Source organism: Scleropages formosus, chromosome 8, assembly GCF_900964775.1.
Source record: "Scleropages formosus chromosome 8, fSclFor1.1, whole genome shotgun sequence".
NCBI classification, from domain to species: Eukaryota; Metazoa; Chordata; class Actinopteri; order Osteoglossiformes; family Osteoglossidae; genus Scleropages; species Scleropages formosus.
In genome coordinates this window covers 18,649,196-18,667,809 of record NC_041813.1, presented here as the reverse complement: position 1 = coordinate 18,667,809, position 18,614 = coordinate 18,649,196, and the positions used below count along the sequence as shown (strand labels likewise).

The 18,614-nt window shown below is 47.3% G+C and overlaps 1 protein-coding gene across 1 annotated transcript; it reads right to left on the bottom strand.

The window, feature by feature from the left end:
* Window positions 1-1,033: 1,033 nt before the first annotated feature.
* LOC108937236 (multidrug resistance-associated protein 1-like) lies at window positions 1,034-18,590 on the bottom strand. The gene is made up of 31 exons (XM_018757032.2): window positions 18,549-18,590; window positions 15,781-15,957; window positions 15,473-15,598; window positions 14,956-15,093; window positions 11,136-11,261; window positions 10,993-11,054; window positions 10,707-10,838; window positions 9,833-10,039; window positions 9,240-9,417; window positions 8,964-9,125; window positions 8,747-8,839; window positions 8,078-8,281; window positions 7,733-7,879; window positions 7,049-7,136; window positions 6,451-6,520; window positions 6,198-6,324; window positions 5,833-6,009; window positions 5,584-5,751; window positions 5,300-5,483; window positions 4,909-4,990; window positions 4,636-4,750; window positions 4,296-4,503; window positions 3,877-4,187; window positions 3,422-3,621; window positions 3,145-3,271; window positions 2,676-2,777; window positions 2,422-2,568; window positions 2,160-2,318; window positions 1,593-1,759; window positions 1,306-1,500; window positions 1,034-1,142 (listed from the first exon to the last, which is right to left on the bottom strand). The coding sequence occupies exons 1-31, from the start codon at window positions 18,588-18,590 to the stop codon at window positions 1,034-1,036; spliced, it is 4,530 nt and encodes a 1,509-aa protein (XP_018612548.1).
* Between the last annotated feature and the right edge of the window lie 24 nt (window positions 18,591-18,614).

The window sequence follows — 18,614 nt, the reverse complement described above, 5'->3', positions numbered from 1 at the left end:
TTCAGATGGTAAGAAATAGAAATGCAGCATTCTTGGTTGCATATTATGATCTCCTTTTAATAATTAAAAAAAAAAGCTACAGGAGGTTGCTGGTGAAGATTGCTTGCCCTCAGTTGCTTTAGAAATGGAGATTCAGGAAAAAAGATTCAAGTCTCAAAGAAAAGCAAAATTCCCACATGATGTACATAACAAAATTTAAAAATGAGAAAGTACAAAAACATTTTTAAACATATTTCAGTACACTAAATATTCAAGCCTTTTGCATATTTTCAAAGCTGGCAAGAGAAGGCTAAAAAAACAGCTTTTTACAGGTAAGTTTTTACATGGAAATGTTTGTAGTGATGCCTGACTCATTTATTCTCTTTTAGTGCTTGATCGCATACCAGAGCTCTGAGGTGAGATATACAGAGAGCCAAAGGTGAAATGGAATATATGCAGGGAAGGGAAGGAAAACATCTATGTGACTAACAGTCTGCAGGATCTAGGCTCCTGCTGCCAAACTTTTTATTGTAATATTTTCTGCTTGTACTTAAACCATGTTGGGTGTTGTTTTATACTGAGCTCTTAAGGTAGAACTTGAGACAGTTTGATTTATGGAACAGGAAACTTTTTGCCCTGACAAAATAAATGAATCAAGGACCTGCATCATTCTTACATATTGCCGTTGGTTGTTCAAATGACCTTTACAATATGCATCGCTAACTAATCCTGCTCTGAAAATTGCCTGTAAATTGCAAGGGCTGTTAACTGTATGATCAAAACACATCACTGTGAGTTCACACAGCCCACCTAACACCACATGACCACGACTCAGTTCTGATGGTCCAAGCCAACGTGAACTCCGACCGAGACTACCTTTTGTCCTGTCATGTTGTTGAAGTTTACGGTGTCCTGTCGGAAGGGCTTGAAAATCATAGCTGCTCTGGTGCTTCTGATAGTGGCCGTGTCCCCTGCCCTTTCTGAGTGTTTCGTCAGATGACGGGGGTAGAAGGACATTGAGTTCCCCTATCCTGGGAATGCCCTGGCCTTGCCATCATACAAGCCCGGCCTCACGACACATGCTATAGAACTGGCCTCGCTGAGCAATGAGTCCAGACGGTGAATCGATCTCCACAATGTGGCCCTTGTCCATGACTATGACTCTGTGGATGAAAACAGAAATGATGGAAACTCTTTTGGTAATGTGGGAATGACAAAGTGGTAGTTCTTATTTCTAACAGCAGTTCTTTTAGGAATTTTCATTTCTGCTTTCCTTGCTCCTTCCATTCATCTGGTATGGTTCTTCTGTGTGTCATGGCTCCTTACCTGGTGTAGTCCATGATGGTGTTGAGACGGTGCGCAATGGTCAGAACGGTGCAGCCCTCGAACTGGCTACGGATGGTTGTCTGGATCAAATTGTCCATCTCCAGGTCCACAGCAGCCGTAGCCTCATCCAGGACTAAGACTTTGGTCTTCCTCAGGAGAGCACGTGCCAGACACAGCAGCTGCCGCTGGCCTAGGCTGTGGGATAAGAAGAAGAGAAGGACAGCTAGTCAAAACACCAACAAAGAGGAATGAAAGAAGGAGCAGCCGACAAACCAGCCAGGTTGTACCTGAGGTTCTCCCCTCCCTCTGAACATTCATAGTTCAACTTCTCTGGCAACCCAGACACAAAATCTTTGAGGTGGGCAAACTCCAGGGCGCTCCACACGTCATCATCAGAGTAGCTGTTGAAGGGATCCAGGTTCATGCGCAGTGTTCCTGAGAACAACACTGGGTCCTGGAGGTGGAAGCAAATACCAGACTCTGACTTATCAACCAGCCACTGAGCTCAAGCTGTGACCTTAATCTCCACTATCTTTTACCACAAGTCCTTTACAAACAACCTGAATTTGTTCCAGTTACTGATTGTGTGGGGGGTGCGGTGGTGCAGTGAGTTGAACCACAGTCCTGCTCTTCGGTGGGTCTGGGGTTCGAGTCCCGCTTGGGGTGCCTTGCGATGGACTGGCGTCCCGTCCTGGGTGTGTCCCCTCCCCCTCCAGCCTTGCGCCCTGTGTTGCCGGGTAGGCTCCGGTTCCCCGTGACCCCGTATGGGACAAGCGGTTCTGAAAATGTGTGTGTGTGTGTGTGTGTGTGTGTATGTATGTATGTATGTATGTATGGGCTGCCCAAACTGATACCTGTGGGATGATAGTAATGCGGGACCGGAGGTCATGCAGGCCTATCTCTGCAATGTTGACCCCATCGATGAAAATGTCTCCCTTTGCGGCCTCTAAAATCCTGAAAATTCCAAGTGCCAGGGACGACTTTCCAGCCCCTGTCCTTCCCACAATTCCTACCTAGACCAGGATGATATACACCAATTAACAGTTTTGTACCAGTTACAAGTGACTATTTTTTCCAACGGGTCCATTTTATACTAGACTATAAGCTGGCACTGACCTTCTCTCTCTCTTGAATGCACAAAGAGATGTCTTTGACTGCCCATTCTAAACCCTTGCGATATTGCAGTCCATACTCCTGAAGCTCAATGGCTCCTGTGTGAGGCCAAGATGCAGGTAGAGAAACATCTTCCATTGCCCATGGTGCCTGTGGGAACACACAGTGCTTTCACTGGGATGTTGAACCTGATGCTGAGTCCAAGCATTTGGTATGATGGAGAAAGGAACCAAGCTTGTGATCCAGGTTATGCTCACCTCTTTAGGGGTATCGGCATACTCCTTCACCCTTTCCACTGACACGATGTTGTTCTCCACATCGGTCCAGGACCGCACAATCCAGCTCAGGATGCCTGTTACCTGCACCACAAAGCACAGTGAGCACCTCGCTGCCCTTTTCTTCATGTTTGAATCTTATTGAGGTGGTATTATGTAAACTGAATCCAGGAGTCTGATTTTCAGGATATCTTCTTGGTATACTCTGCTTCAAACATTGAGCTACGTTTATTTCATAGCATGAGATTCTTGCCTTAATTCTGAAGTTCAACCCCAGCTCTTATCTAGGTTTTATGGTCTGAAGCCATTTCCCTTTGTTTGGAAAAATAAGCTGAAATCTTGGATGTAAACAGTATAAGTAATGTTTTGTCCAGTAGGTTATTTTTGCCACTGCACACTGTAAATGTTTTTCTCTAGTGTGTGAAAAATACTTCAGAAAGACTTTGCTTACCTGGAGTGAATGGGACACAGCCAAACCCACAATACCAGGACTTAGCGTGTCCTTCCCCATAACGGATAGGACAGAAGCCGCAAGTACCAAAATGTTGCCAAGGAACTCAAGGTTCACAGCCAACCACCTACAAAAATATGACACAAGTCTGACCCTTTGACCCTCATTCAATAATGATATGTACCTAAAATATGGGCTACACGTCCAGCTGCACGTGGAGCAGGCCGGAAGAACCGCAGGAAAGATTCTCCAGTATTACAGAGTTCATGACTCTGACCTGGTGGCCACAAATCTGGGGAAGTAGGAGGTCTGGTTGTGGTCGACCCTGGAGTTGGCCTCCAGGATGAACCTGGGCTGCTCCCCGAAGGCACGAATCACACTGGCACCCTGCACCGTCTCATTGAAGTGGGTGTAGATGGGGGAGCGGCTCACAGATTCTAAGCGGCGGAGCTGACAGGACGTGGCTACGTAGAAGCTCTTTGGAGGAGGGGGAAAACAAAGGATACAGAACAGGCTATGATAAGGGTTTGTGATAATACTCATTTCCATGTTTACTCAGTAGGTTGCTCAAGAATATGGCAAGAGCACTTCTTAAGGGATTTGAACCCTGTCACCTTTGCATTGCGAATTGTTTGTTGACCACGGCATCAACAACTGCCAAAAGTTGACAAAATATTTCTGGCATGTTCATGCAGACAGTGTTCACATTTCATTCTGGTGTCTTTGACATACCTGGATGAAGGCGTACAAGATGGTGAGGGGCAAAATGACCACCATGGCAAAGGGTGTGGCCATCAGCACAATGATGCAGACTTCCAGGAGCTTGAAGAGGTAGCTGAGCATCATCTTTAGTCCATCTGGAATCATGCAGTCGATGGCATCTATCTCCTTGGAGAAGCGGTTGAGCAGATTGCCACTGGGTGTGCACTCGAAGAAGGACATAGGCGAGTGCAGCACATTGTTCAAGAGGTCCAGGTGAAGATGACGGGAGGCAATGATCCCCCCCAAAGAGATAGCCACCGTGGTACCAAAAACTGCCACTCCTAAAATATGGAAACCAGTGCTTGGTTCCAGACAAGATGCAGCTTTACAGTGGTTGACTAACCTCTTGAAGGTGTTTATTTGTTCAAATGAGAGATGTTATCACCAACCTTGCGCAACACCCAGAGCTCCAAAAACACCCAGCTTCAAGTCAGCATCTATCTGGGTGCCATTGACAACAGGATCGTCAGCCCACAAGCTGAGCCAATAGTTGTAAGACAATGAAGCAGCCTGCTGGAAAACGTACAGGAAGATGATCGGCAGAATGAATCTCAAACCGATGGTCTGGAAATATTCCACGTACATCTCCAACTTCACCTGTGACAATCCAAGGAAAATGCAATAAGGGCAAAAACTCATGGTAACAGTTGATGATGGTATTTGCAAAATCAGACTGTCTAGTTTTTTTCTTCCTACAAATGAAAATTTTCTCATTACTAGTTGACCCACCCTTCCAGTATGAGCCCTGTCGGCTTTAGTCAGTCTTCCGAGATCTTCAACCGGGTCATCGTCTGGGTCAGACATGGGGTCCATGTTCTGCAGACTAGTACTGCTGGTGTCACCACTGAAAGGGACACAGTATCATACTTTCCTCAGAGCCAACTGATCTTTCACATAACTTAGTCTTCCAAGGGCCATCAAACTTCACATCAACTTCAGAAGATGTTGGAATCTGTAAAATGTAAGTATGCTCCTAAACATTAACTTCAGTGTGACATGTACCTTATTAGCTGTTCCTTGGAGAGCTCTCGGGGAACAAGCATGAAATCAGTCACACTAAGTCGAGAGGATGACTTCTTGGGACCTGCCACATGCAAAGAAATAAGAAACAGTGCTATCTGAAATCTCAAGTTGTGCTGACAATCTAAGGCAGCTGTAAACAGTAGCTTCCAAACCAAATGTCAACAGTGTGTGTAAAATAAGCTTCTAAAGGCAACATCAGCATTTTTGTCTTTTAATCACCAGTAGGACGAAGCCAGAAACCAAAATACTCAATCAATTACACAAATATACCCTGGCAAGCAGCCCCTACATTGCGCAGAAAACTCAGACTCAACTGAGACCTATAAAATCAAACAAAATGAGTAAAGAGAGGTGATAGAGCAGGACTAACCCTGGTAGGGGATGTTCTCTTTATGCTGAGTGCTTGTGTAGGCGTGCATTAAGTCAGCAAAAGCACCCTGTTGGCCCAGAAGATCCATGTAGGAACCTATTTCTGTGATCTCACCATCCACCATCACAAGGATTAGGTCGGCCTGGGGAAGGAAGCTCAGGCCATGCGTCACCAGGATGCGGGTCTGTATGGAACACAGGATGCATCATATAGTCCAATTTCATTTTTTACAGCTGGATTTCAGCTGTTGACCAAGAACTGTGTAACAGTGTTAACCTTTGTACCTTATCTTTCAGCACACCCTTTGGTCCGACAACTTTGTCAAAGATGTGCTGACCCACATGGGTGTCCACGGCGGACAGAGGATCATCCAGCAAGTACACATCTGCTTTGCGGTACACCGCACGAGCCAGGCTGACCCGTTGCTTCTGACCGCCAGACAAGTTCAGTCCCTAGAATCGAACAATGGACAGCATGGAACACGTGCTAAATAGTGTAAGTCACAACAGGTGAGCTGGTCATGTGGGACTGACCTTTTCTCCGATCTCCGTTTCGTCACCAGCAGGCAGAATCTTCAGGTCAGGTGTGAGAGCACAGGCCTCTACCACCTGCTTGTACCAGCTCTCCTTCCTATCCTGCCCAAACATAATGTTGTCTCGGAGGGAAGCATTCTGGATCCAGGCCTGCTGGGGCACGTAGGCCACGGAGCCCTGTGCAGAGATGATTGAATAAGCAAGTACCTCAGGTAGCCTGCAGTTTAAGGCAAAATGGTTTTATAACCAAATCCATGGAATCAATAAACAGTTTGACCATTTCGTAGGGTGCTAAATTGCATCAGTCCTCAAAAAGCAGTATTGGTATGTAAGCTATCAAGAGAATCTGGCAAGAACTTTTGCACCTTCACAGAGATCTGACCGCTCCTCTTCTCCATCTCCCCGAGCATGGCAGAAAGCAAGGAAGATTTCCCACTGCCTACGTGGCCTACCACTGCCACCAGGGAGCCGCTCGGTACCCGCACGCCAATCCTGCACATGGAAGGTGCAAGAATAATACGTTCATAACCGTATTGAGGTGAAATGAACATGATTTTCCTACATAAAAGAAAGGAACCTGAAAGATCCAAAAGCAGCACACAAAGCACAGAAGCTCACCTCTTCAAACAAGGAGAGCCTTCTTTGGACCAGCTGAACATCCCATTTTCAACCACCACAGCATCTCCATCTGAGACACAGTCAAATCTAAATAAGCAAATTAACTTCACTGTCCCATGTCGTCTTAAATAGGATAATTATGGAACTGAAATGTTGACTGAAAGCCACTTGTAAGTTCACTCAAAGGAAACGTTTCTACTGTATAGATGAGATAGAGTTCTGAAAATTCAGTCGAAAAGTATTAAAAAAGATATATAGTCTTCATTAAACCTGTAGTTGGAAGGTACCTAATTAGGTTACTTTTCCAAATGACCGTGTTGTTATTGCACGGGTTGTGTGGTGAAGTGTCCACCATTATGATTGCATGTTTGCTTTTACCTCAACTGTTGCTTTTTACAATTTTGGCGTGACTAGGCCTACAATTTTCTTGTCTCTTTAGCCTTCTAGAAACCACATTTTTTTATACTATATTCTTAAGATGATGTCCAAACAATTTATTCTGTTGTACGGCTTTGCGTATGTAATCAAAACCAGTGTTGCCGTATGACTATATGAAGGCTGACAACGTTGTCCTGGGGAGATTTAGGCTCGACCGTACCTGGACTCGGGGGGCCCTTGTCCACATTGCTTGCCTTCAATTCATCTTGACATAGAAACTTTCCCAGGCGTTTCAGGGAAACGGCAGCCTTAAAAGGAAGAAGTGACACTTTCATTCAGTGGAAATAAGACATATCGTTATGCTTTACCATCTTATTTCTCTTTTTCTTAAGCCATTTGCAACCTCCACCAATTTGCTTAATCAGTTGAAATACTTCATTAGTAAAGTTTTCAGTACTTAAAGTAGTTAGGCTATATAGTCTCAGGTATAATTTAAAACGGGTGCATATATTCCACACTCTTTGGAAAGACAGATCTTTGTCTCCAACGTTTTGTCTGAAGGCAACCAACCCTTATTTTCATATCACACACATGAAATCAAAGGATATGGTCCTGTTTGTGATATGTTCTATGATCTCTATACATAAGTTATTTAATCTTTGAGCAATGTGTGCAATAAAGCAAATGTAATCCTGCTTACAGTTAAGGTAAATGAGATCAGGTTTTTTAGGGTGATGTATGTTGGGTAGAGATGACAGTTGGGTTGAATAAGAGTTATCAAGAAGGGTTATGAAATCTGGGAAGGGTCATGACAATCAGGTAGGGTCATGATTTGTGCTTAGAATGATGACTGAGGAAGGTGATGGATATTGGGAAAGTTTTACCTGTTGGCCACTGCTCTTACCTGCATGGTGGTGCTCATTGCAAAGGGCAACTGACTCAGTGGTGTCTTGAGGATGTTGATCAGAGCCATAGAGACAAAGACTTTCTGTGCATCCAGGACATTCTTGTGGTCCATCAGGATGTAAACTCCAAACATGGCAAAGGCTATCTGAAAGAAAACCACAAAAAAAGGGTCACCACCCAAATCTTTTGTGCTTAGGGCATAAGAACCTTGACCTATGAACAGAATGCAGATGGCTTCAGGCTCAGGAAGACAGTTTTTTCTTTAAGCAAAGTTCTTTTTCTTAAAAGCATCCGGAAGATAAAGTATAAATCTGAGTTGAATTCAGTGTGTAAAGATACCAACCAGGAAAGACGAGGAGCTGAAGGAGGCAATTGAGATGGAGTAGAGGATCTGGGATTTCTTCAGGGCTTTCAGCTCCTTTTCCCTGTAGTCCAGTACTTGGTTCTGGAAGGCTTTTTCCCATGCATAGAACTTCAAAAACTTTATTCCATTCAGAATCTCATTCATAAGCTTGATGCGCCCATCCATGTATTTCATCTGGATCTCCTAGGAATGTAGTACAAGGAGACACAGTAAAGTTGAGTAAACAGTGATTGCAATGTAACCATAGAACAGAAATGAACTAAGAGTGATTCATAAACATATTTCCCTGTAGATATTACATAAAAGGGTATCAGCTGTGTCTTTTGATGTCTGTAATTGCTGAGACACAGGAAAACAAGTGGTGCCAGAGTGCGGTTAAGAGTCATGGTTAATGATACGGGCGAGACTGAGTGTGGTACGCTGCTTATTGCCTGTTTGTAGTAGTATAATTGAGAAATGAATTCTTTACAGGCCATTTGTGGTTGTTTGCTGTCAGTGCAGCAAGTAGGCGTCACAGGACTGAAAAGCTCCATCTAACCCACAAACTCACCCTACTTTCCCAAAGTTTATTCAAACAGCAGTGGGAGGATGGGACAGATGCCTGATGGCGCGGTTTGAAATCCAACATTGAGACATATGGGAGAGTACCTGGAGCTTGCTCCTCTTCTTGGCGATAAATCCGTTGAGAGGAAAGATGAGGATGACCGTGGCAATGCCGGCCAGGGCTGAAGGGCCAAGGTGCTGAGGAAAAAAGAGAAAGATGGGATGTAGTGGCTTCTGATATGCAGAGCTATGGGTATTTGAGAATCTCTGAGGTACACTGACCCCAACTGAGCTTGCTGTGACCCTAACTGGGCTTGGTTACCTGCCAGAGAAAGAAAAGGCACAGGGCAATCTCAATAGGTGCCATCCAAACAGCGTTGAAGTACACCACGAAGTCCATGAGCTTCTGGGTGTCAGCAGATACCAGGTTCACAATCTCGCCCACTGTGCAGGTCCGGCGTGCAGCGCTGTTGATGACTAAGGTCTGATGGTGAGATTTGAAGGGCCCAGAGGAAGGACAGAAGTGTCAAAATATGCTTTGACTACACAGATCTCCTCCTGCACTTCAAGTCATGGACTCAAACATAGTTGGAAATACCTTCCTGTAGACAAGCCCCATCACAGCGGTCTTCACCCTCATGCCCACAGTGAAGCACATGTACATGTACTGGTGGTTGAACAGAGACTGGAGGCATGACAGCAGGAACATCAGCGAGGCATAGAAGTAGCCCTTCCACAAGGGGGCATCCTCATCCCGCATGAACCCAAGCAGCAGGCTGTGGAGCAGAGTGCGGTCAATGTTGTGAGTTATGGCTGTGGTAGTCTGGAGGGGCAGGATGGCGAGAGTCATTTCCGCTGTGGATGATCTATTTGTGCATTTGCTTGGGTGCAACCACCGGAGGTGACAGCACTGCTATGAAATGGTGCTGGCGAGGGAAGGAATTTGGCATCTCCCGGCGATAGCACGGAACTGAGTGTGACCCTAGCACACGATTCTTATGCAGCCCTGACCGTCAACCAAGGCCAGACTGCTAGGCTCATGTTCAGCTCTTGGATGCGTCTCCTTGGTGGGTGTACGTGGTGGGGTTCCCTTAGTGGTGGGGTCTTGATGATGACGCTTCTGCCCTCATGGTTGGGCGACTGGGTTGTTATAGCATGAGCTGTGACCACCTGCAACCCCAAGTATCTCACCTGAGCACCTGTGGGATGGAGAACATGAAGGCATCATGGACCACCAGGCACAAAGAACCCAGCAGGAAGTACGGCCCAAAGCTCCGGCCCAAGGTGCGAAGCAGGCGTACTCCTGAACTCTGCTCCTTCTTGAGCTTCCAGAGGAGCAGCGTTTGCTCAGCAAGCTTGGATCCTGGTGGCAGGCTCTCGCATGGCGCCCTCTCCTGACTTGCGTGGGACACAACACGAGGGCACTTGCGTCAGAGACATCGCATTGCTGCCTTTCTCGCGTTTCGTTTTCATGTCAAAAATGGCTCACATAGCAGTTCCTTCGACTGCAGTATTTGTGGGACTTGCTAATTAAATTAAAAGCTGAGCCTTTCTGGCCTTCTTGCATTCTCCTTGTCGAACCTGTGCCAGATGCCATGGGGGTTGTCACTGTTGCAATTTCAGATACCATGTACATTTAGTGCAGGAGGGCGCGGTGGCGCAGTGGGTTGGACCGGGTCCTGCTCTCTGGTGGGTCTGGGGTTCGAGTCATGCTTGGGGTGCCTTGCAACAGACTGGCATCCTGTCCTGGGTGTGTCCCCTCCCCTTCCAGCCCTGCGCCCTGTGTTGCCGGGTTAGGCTCCGGCTCCCCACGACCCCGAATGGGAGAAGCGGTTCAGACCGCGTGTGCGTGTGTATTTAGTGCATAATAGCATTCACAGTGGCACAGCAGGCACCATTTGTGCCTTCATCTCCTAGGCTGTGCATTTGTATGTGGGTTTGAATCTGGCTCAGTCTGTGTGGAATTTGTGTGTTCTTGGTATTAGATACTGAAGTGATATCAGCTGTAATGGCGTGTTGGGTTGACTCCCCTTGCTTTTGTGTCGGATTGCGTTTTTTGCTTTACCGCTGGAGTGTGGTGTACTCCAATGCCCACTCCTCTTCCACACTGGAGATGATGCGCTTTGATGTGTCCTCCTCTCGCAGCGACCAGAGGTCCTCAACCTGGAGTGGCTTACGGTAGCCCTTCACAACCAGCCTATGAGAAACCCCCCCCCCCCCCCCCACACACACATGCACGCACGCATGCACGCACAGAAGGAGTCACTGAGGTTGAGGTCTGCACGGTTTGTTTGGGCAGCAATTCGTAACTCATTTATTTAAGATTCTGCAGTGAATAGACACTCGCTCACCCACTAAACCACCAGAAGAGGATCTTGGATAGAAAGGAGGCGTCCTGGACTGGACAGGGGTTCTGGAAGCATCAACACAACTGGTGTCAGTGTCTGTGGTGCCGTGTGATGCTATGGCGGCGCATTTGGGAGTGACCGCTCACCTTGGCACTCACGGGCTTTGCGGCACTGGAAGGCTGTTCCGCAAAACAGCAGAGCAGCAGCTGGGCCAGCTGCACCGAGAAGTAGGAGAAGAAGGCCACGTAGCGCACGCCCTCCACCCAGAAGTCCTGTCACACCAAGGGGGTAAGAAGTAGCTTAGAATGACTGAGATACGGCAGCCTGGCAGACCTTCCCTTTGGCCCTAATAAGGCAACCAAGAGAAGCTCTTAGCAGGAGATAAATGATATCCCAGTCAATATGCATTGGCTGAGATAGACACCATCCATCCTTTGGTGAACATCAGAAACCACACAGATGGCCACCACGATCACATACTAAAATAACCATCTTTAGCTGACTCCTTTCTTCAAGATGACTTACAGCGTTGGGTTCGTACAATAAAATGATTAAAACTCTTTAAAACTTTAAACAGCAGGGTAATTTTCACTGATCCCTTTACGGTAAGTATCTTTCTCAAGGGTACTATAGCAAGAGCAGGGATTTGAACTCGGGTCCTTTGACTGCAAAGTGACAGCTGTTACCGTTACCTTCTGCTGGAACATTGTTACATGGCACTGTCTACAGTTGCTGTGCGCTCGTTTTGTAAAATACCACAGCAGTTTTCCTGCGGAATTCTGAAAAAAGAATATTTTGAGTCACTAACCCAAGAGCCCCTGTCTGTGTTGATAATACCTACCAATGATCCATTACTGGTTCCACAGTAATTTTCTTGAAATTACCAAAAAAATCGCTGTTGGTCTTTGAAATAGTTGTGTCCTGTCTTCCAGTAATAAGGGCAATAACATAAGCAATGATGTGCTTTAGTCTTATTTTCCGAGGAATCCAAAAGCTCCACATCAAACGGGACTCTCGAACAACTACCATGGTAAAAATCGTGTGTGTTCTCACTGATGAACAAAAATGCACACCACAAAACGTGTCATGCTTTCCTAGCATGCCTCCTTAGTCATTAGCCTGAGACTTGAATGGTGTCACGGGTTCCGATGCCAGGGACCTTCTTCAAAACCGCAGCGGTCCACCCGCTTCCTGTTGTTGAATATTGGACCGTTTTTGTTCCTGTGCTGGGGAGCCCAAACACCCCCACTGTAAGCTTTTTATGCTACTATACAGACTTTGGTACCTTGCAAGCACAGTGGATCATGGGTTTTGAAGAAGGGCCGCTGCGAGGGACCGGTGACTCGCCAATGGCAAAGCTGTAACACACTCCAGAGCCTACCCTGCATATATGTGGGTTGGTAAATTAATTCCACACGTAAAGTGTTAAAAATCATTCTAGTGATGTTATAAATGTATAAATCAAAAAGTTAGTGGTTCAATCTGATTGCATGCACGGTGACTAGAGGTTGAGTACTGAAAGGGGCAGCAAGCAGTGCAGTCGTTAGAGCCACTCATAAGTCGGAGGGTCGAATCCCACCTCCTGTTGTGGTACCATTAAGAACGGTACTTATTCTTACTTGCTCTGGTAAGAAGGGGTAAAGAACGGTAAAGTGGATGAACGCTGTAAGTCATTGCGGAGAAAAGCGTCAGCTAATTGATTGGTGGGAGATGAATGTCTGGAGGAGACACTCAAACCCTGGCGCTCGCGTGTTGTTTCGGACCAGAAAACGGGCTGTTTTGATGGCCGATTCTGCGCTGCCAAAACACGCGAACTCGATACCCCCGGTAAACAGCCTCCCTCTTGGGAGGTTCGGACCCGTGTGCGGGGGCGGGGATGGCCCGGAGAGGTGGTGGACGAAAAGCTCGCGCTAGCCGCAGACAAAACAGATACAGCTGGCAAGGACCATCAGCAAATATAGGTCAACTTATTTTGGGGGACCTCTCGAATGGGCTCGAAAACATGAACTCGCTAAACTCAGCCGCTTTCCAGCTTCTGCACCGCAGTTCTCATACCTGGAGCCAAATTCCGCAGGGCAGTTCAGAAATGGAGGGATGGAGACGGTTCCTCTGAACCAAGTTGCTGCCAAGTGGCGTGGAGAAGAGGAGGGAAAGCAGTAGCTGTGATTCTATGTGTGTGAGTGTTTGCGTGTGTGAATGTTAAGGCAGAAGGCCTACTCATGTACTGCACTGGCACACAAACGTGTCCAATGTGCGTCTTGGCATTGGGATAAAAGTAAGATGTGTGATTTCCTTTGGAATAAAAAGTTTTCGTTCGTTCGTTCGTTCGTTCGTTCGTTCGTTCGTTCATTCATCCCTCACACAGGGGGCTATATCATCCGTGAAACCATCATATGTCCTTCATGAAAGGATTGAATTGCTATTAATTTTTATGAGGAGAAAGCAATTGGTTCCCAGACAAAAACAGAATTGGTAACACGTTTTAATATTATTTTTCTTTCCAGTGTGTCTATCGCTCGCCCTGCAGTCTATCTTAGTGCCTTCTGCACTTTCTTTTCATACTTTTTTGCTGACCTGTAATTTCACTCACATTTATGATATCGAGAAACAAATGTCTCAGGATCATGGGTTGTGTTGCTGTGCGAAGCTGTGTAGGGTCACTAGCGCATTTGATTAAGGCTTTTTGAAACTAGTGGTCATTGTCTCCAGTCATATTAACACATTAATAAACTGGCTTTAATCCGAGGGACAACAACCTTCAGGGTTTGACACATTAGGTGTGTATCTCTGTCCCACGACAGCTGATCCAAGCTGTTATACAGAATAAAATGCCGGTTGTGATAGTAAAATGATGACATAATGAGCAGAAATGCCATTGCATTGAATAATAAGCCCAGTAAATATTTTCATAAGGCCATGCAGCGGTTTTCCATTGTTCGCAAATTCATTCAAGACAGGATGAGTGTAGGGAAGGCTGGTCGCAAGATCAGATTCATCAGACTTTTGCTGAGCCAGCACTTATTGAATTTTCCTTATTTGTACAACCAAAAATTGTTTTTCTTTAAAAGAATGCTTCATATCTCTGACTTTCCGAAAGAGAACTCTGACTTTCCGTCTGAATGTTTATTCGACAGACTTGGAGGGCAAGGATTGTCTTCCGTCTCTAATTTCTGAATGCTGCACATTTCCCAGAATGCACTGCTACCTTTCGAGGGTCTTCCCGGGACCCTTTCAGTAGAGCGCGGAGTTGCCACGTGTTGGGTTCGCTGTCGCCCGTCACCCTCGACAAACAAGGAAAGGGACTGATCGTGCGGTCGGGCCAGACGGGTGGGACGAGACCCCACAGCGGGTGCTTGCCGAGGTGTCTCTCGCACGGGGCTCTGCCGCCTTCCTGCGGCGTCTGACCGTGCGCTCGCCGAGGGACATTTATGTGCCGGGTGTCACGTTAGCCACCCGCTCTGGCTTATCTCTGCGGTCCTAAAGTGGCGGTTCTGGTCTGAGGCTGGTAAGACGCTGTACCGCACCATTCATCAGGCCTCAGCAATGCGGCAGCGCTCAGCCAGGGGCTATAAAAAAAGCTAAAATCGGACCGCGCCTATTTATAGAAACACCGCTCGTGTGTGTAGTGTCTGTGTGCGTTTGCACACACGTGGGATAAATGTACGCTTGTCTGCCTGAGCCAGACGGTAAAGTGGGCTGTGAGAGAAGCAGGGGGGCTGAGGTGGAGGTTCTGCAGGGGGTTCTGCACTGGTGTTGGCCTCTGTCTGTGTGCGTGACCAACAACACCGGCGTACCCCCTGCTGGTGGACTAGAACCGTTCAAAGGAGACTCAGCCGACGTCAGGGGACGGCCGGTGCGGGAATATACAGCACCCGGCAAAGGATCGTCAAGTACCATCATCAAGCGGAACCCTTTAATTCCTTGGAAATGTCGTCCCAGAGCGATTCGAGTCACGGTCTCACTCACCTCGTCCACGGCGAGCCGGACCTTTGCCCGCAAGGGCACCAGGGAGCACAGGACAGCCAGCAGCCAGAAGATGAACAGGACCGGGGAGGACCGGCAGCCACGCACCCTTTCCACATGGACCGTGCAGATAACCAGCACCTGGGGGGCGTCAGAGCACAGGTTTGGGTCCTGATCTTGCGAGAGTTCCCATCATTAGTGTAAATCACGACCATCCAGCCAAGCAGACCGTAAAAGGGCCGTGTGAAGGTGTATGAAGGAAAGTGGAACATGCCATGAAACACTTTGACATTCAGACACAGGTGTCATACGCAACCCATAAGCGCTGATTTTTGGTTATATGAAGTTGATGTAAAAAAACTGCTCAGCTGTGTGCACTCATAACGCTACCATTGCGCTGTAAAGGGTCCATAGCCTGCGGCCATCAGGACCTCGTTCCCACCGCTGTTGGGTAATCCAGCGGAACGGGACACGCCGCAGTGAGAGGTGAGGGACCGAAGCCAGGGCCAGAAATGTTTACCACGGTGAGGCTGCGAACGACGGGGCTCAGCAGGAACACCAAGTGTTGCTCGATCTCCTGGTTCTTCTCGAGCAAGACGTAGAAGAACTCCACAAAGCCGAAGGAAGCCAAGATGAGCCCCAGGACCTGGGTGGAAAGGTAACCGTGAACCGTTGTCTGCACTCACGCAGTTTGGCTTTCCCCAAATACCCATTTCCATTAAACCCACAGATTAAGGATCGTTCTGCAGACACGTTTGTGGTTTAAGGTCGCTTCCGGAGTGACCTGCGACTGTGACCGGTGGGTAATCATCATACTCCTCAGCTCACCATTTTGGCCCAGCAGAGGTTGGACAGCTGTATGTAGCCACGGTCGTTGCAGTAAAGGTACAGGAAGTAGAAAGGTGCGCAGATCCAGAGGTACACACACGGTGCCCACACCAGGACCGTGTTCTGGAAGCACTGGGTCAGGTCTGGGTTGGGAGTGTACCACGTCCGGTTCCAGTCCTGGAGTACACGGGAAAGAGCGAAGTGAGGAACCTGTCGTGGAGAGACCGCGTTGGGACACGTGATTTGACTTGACCCCGGTGACTCCACAAGGGCGACCGTCTCGGCGAGGGCTCGCAGGGCACGGAGCCTGATGCTCAGGGAGCTGCGGCGCACGCTGAGGCCGTGTGGAGAACCGCAGCGGATTCCTTCTTCTCACCTATTATGCAACACTCCCCGGCAGCAGCGAGTCGACGGCCCAAGCGGCAGCTCCTCCCCACCCCGGTAAACAACAGCGTGGTTCCACTTTGCATGACTGGGAGCCCAACCGGGACTTTTTTAGCCATGTAAACATATTTTCCCTCTAATGTCCCCCAAGGTCCGTTCTCTCCTCTTATTTTTTTTATTATTATCGATTGTCTTAGCAACAGCAGCAACACGGACATATCGAGGTATTATAGGCAAATACGTAACACAAGGGCAGAAAGAGCAATGTTTTGAAAATGTGATCATCTGTCATTGTCCAGGGAGTCTACAGTCCAAGTGTCCAGTGTTCATGTGAATTATCATAGAAATTTAGTGTTAGTTTTTCCAGCATAAAAGAAAAGTCACCCATTGGGTGATTCTGGAATAGAGGATTGCAACACAATATTACTGCTGAATTAATAAAAATAGAGAACACACAAGTCTTTTTCGAATGCGTCCCTGTGCACACGGGACTTCCGTTTAGATGCGCGGCGTTTGGACATATCGTGAACATTTTTAATTAGCGTGTTGTGACAACGCAGAGACAAAAAAGAATTTCTTTGACATTTTTATCACAGAGTTTTTGATTGCAGTTAATCCATTTGTACAGCGGAGTAGATTTTACTATATCAGTTCAGAGTAAGTACCTCAGTCAAGTGTACTGCGGGAAGTAGAATTTGATCCAGAGACCTTCGAGTGCAATGTGGCTCCTCCAACCACTGTGCCACCTACTGGCTGTAAATGAAAGAGCCTTAAGGGGCTGCCTAGAAGGAGTCTAGATGCTTCTATGATTCAGCAAGTGGATGTAGGGAATAAGAAGATGAGAGTTGAGATCAGCAGTGTTCGAGGTTCGAGATGCAAACGCAGGACTCGGAAAGGACCAAGGGCTCTTGTTGCTCTTCTGTGCTTGTGGTTTGGTTTTTCGGAATGGTCAAAAACCCGTTTGTCCACAAACCCAGAGTTCCGCATGTGCTGGACCAGTGCTCACCAGCCTGGGGTAATTACTCAGTCAAGAACCGTGGAATTTGAACACTGCATTTATACATTGAGAGAAAAGCCAGAGGTTCACCTTGACCTCGTTGATCTGGTTTAGACCAGGTGTCCGAATTATCATAGAGTGACCACGGTGACCTGTGGTGGGGGGGCGTAGGGGTGCAGCGGGATTTTGACAGGAATGCCCATGGAGAAGTGGTCCACGGTGCCATTCCCAATGTCTGCAACCCAGACAGGTGCTGGGGAGGGGGCTATTCGCAGAAGGCAGGGTGTGCGCCGGGCATCACGCAAGTTGGTCAGTCCTTGTGGAGTGGAGTTCGGGACCTTCCGGTGAACATTTCCACAGGTTTCCATTTAAGATGAAGGACTGCAGGTTTTCATGCTATGATCATCAACGAGGTGTTTCAGCCACAGAAAGAACCAGAACAAAACCCAGGTGGCAGTTATTACAGCCCTTCCACATGGGGGGCCTCTGGGGGAATATCCAGGACCTTCGACATGACTCCCTATGCTGTACATCGATAACACGCTGAGAAATGTTTCCAAAAATCCTGCATTTGGCACGTCTCGGATGACGGGCTCTAACGGTTCCGAGCGGCTGTGCGCTTCCACACTGGACCCCTCTGACATCACACACGACTCTGGAGCGAGTACAGTATATTTACACTACACATGCTCCAAGAATCTAGTGAATCATCCAAATCCTGAGGTCAGGGGTCATGTGATGCTGAAAGTGCTGACATGGCATTTCATGTGATTCAGAAATGAAAAACTCAAGCACATATTTCCAACACCAGGCAGCTTAAAAACACATGTAGGCAAAAGAAGAGCTGCCACACAGCACCCGTTATTATAAGCATGCTCGGGGCTCTGGAATAAACATCAAAAAGTTTCCGTCGGAGGTTTATATTTATCTATTTATTCATTTAGGTTTCGACTCAATGGACCCGGGTTCGAATCCCACTGCCTGTTGTCATACCCTTGATCAAGGTATTCACCCTGAAAGGATGCAGTAAAAATTACCCAGCTGTATAAATGGGCGAATCAAAGTAGTTTATCGCTGTGATTCATTTTGGAGAAAAACATCATATAAACGAATAAGTAACTAATGAATCATTATCTGGTCAGATGAAATAATCAATTTCCCAACAATTTACAATTAAAACCCTGGATGTTTTGCTCAGTCTGCGTTTTGTTTCACATTTCAGGAAAAAGCCCCATCAGCAACACTGTTCAGGGGGACTCGACCCCGAAACCTTCCGGTCACACAAACAGCTCCCTGACAACTCCGGTACCTGCACTCACCGTGACCCATGAGGTGTGACAGCAAGTCCAGCCCCACAGGTGTGTGTCCCCCAGGTACTCGCACTCACCCAAAGGGGGTCCAGCCCATTGAGGCTGCACAGGTCGTCCATCCACATGGTTGCTCCGGTCGTTCC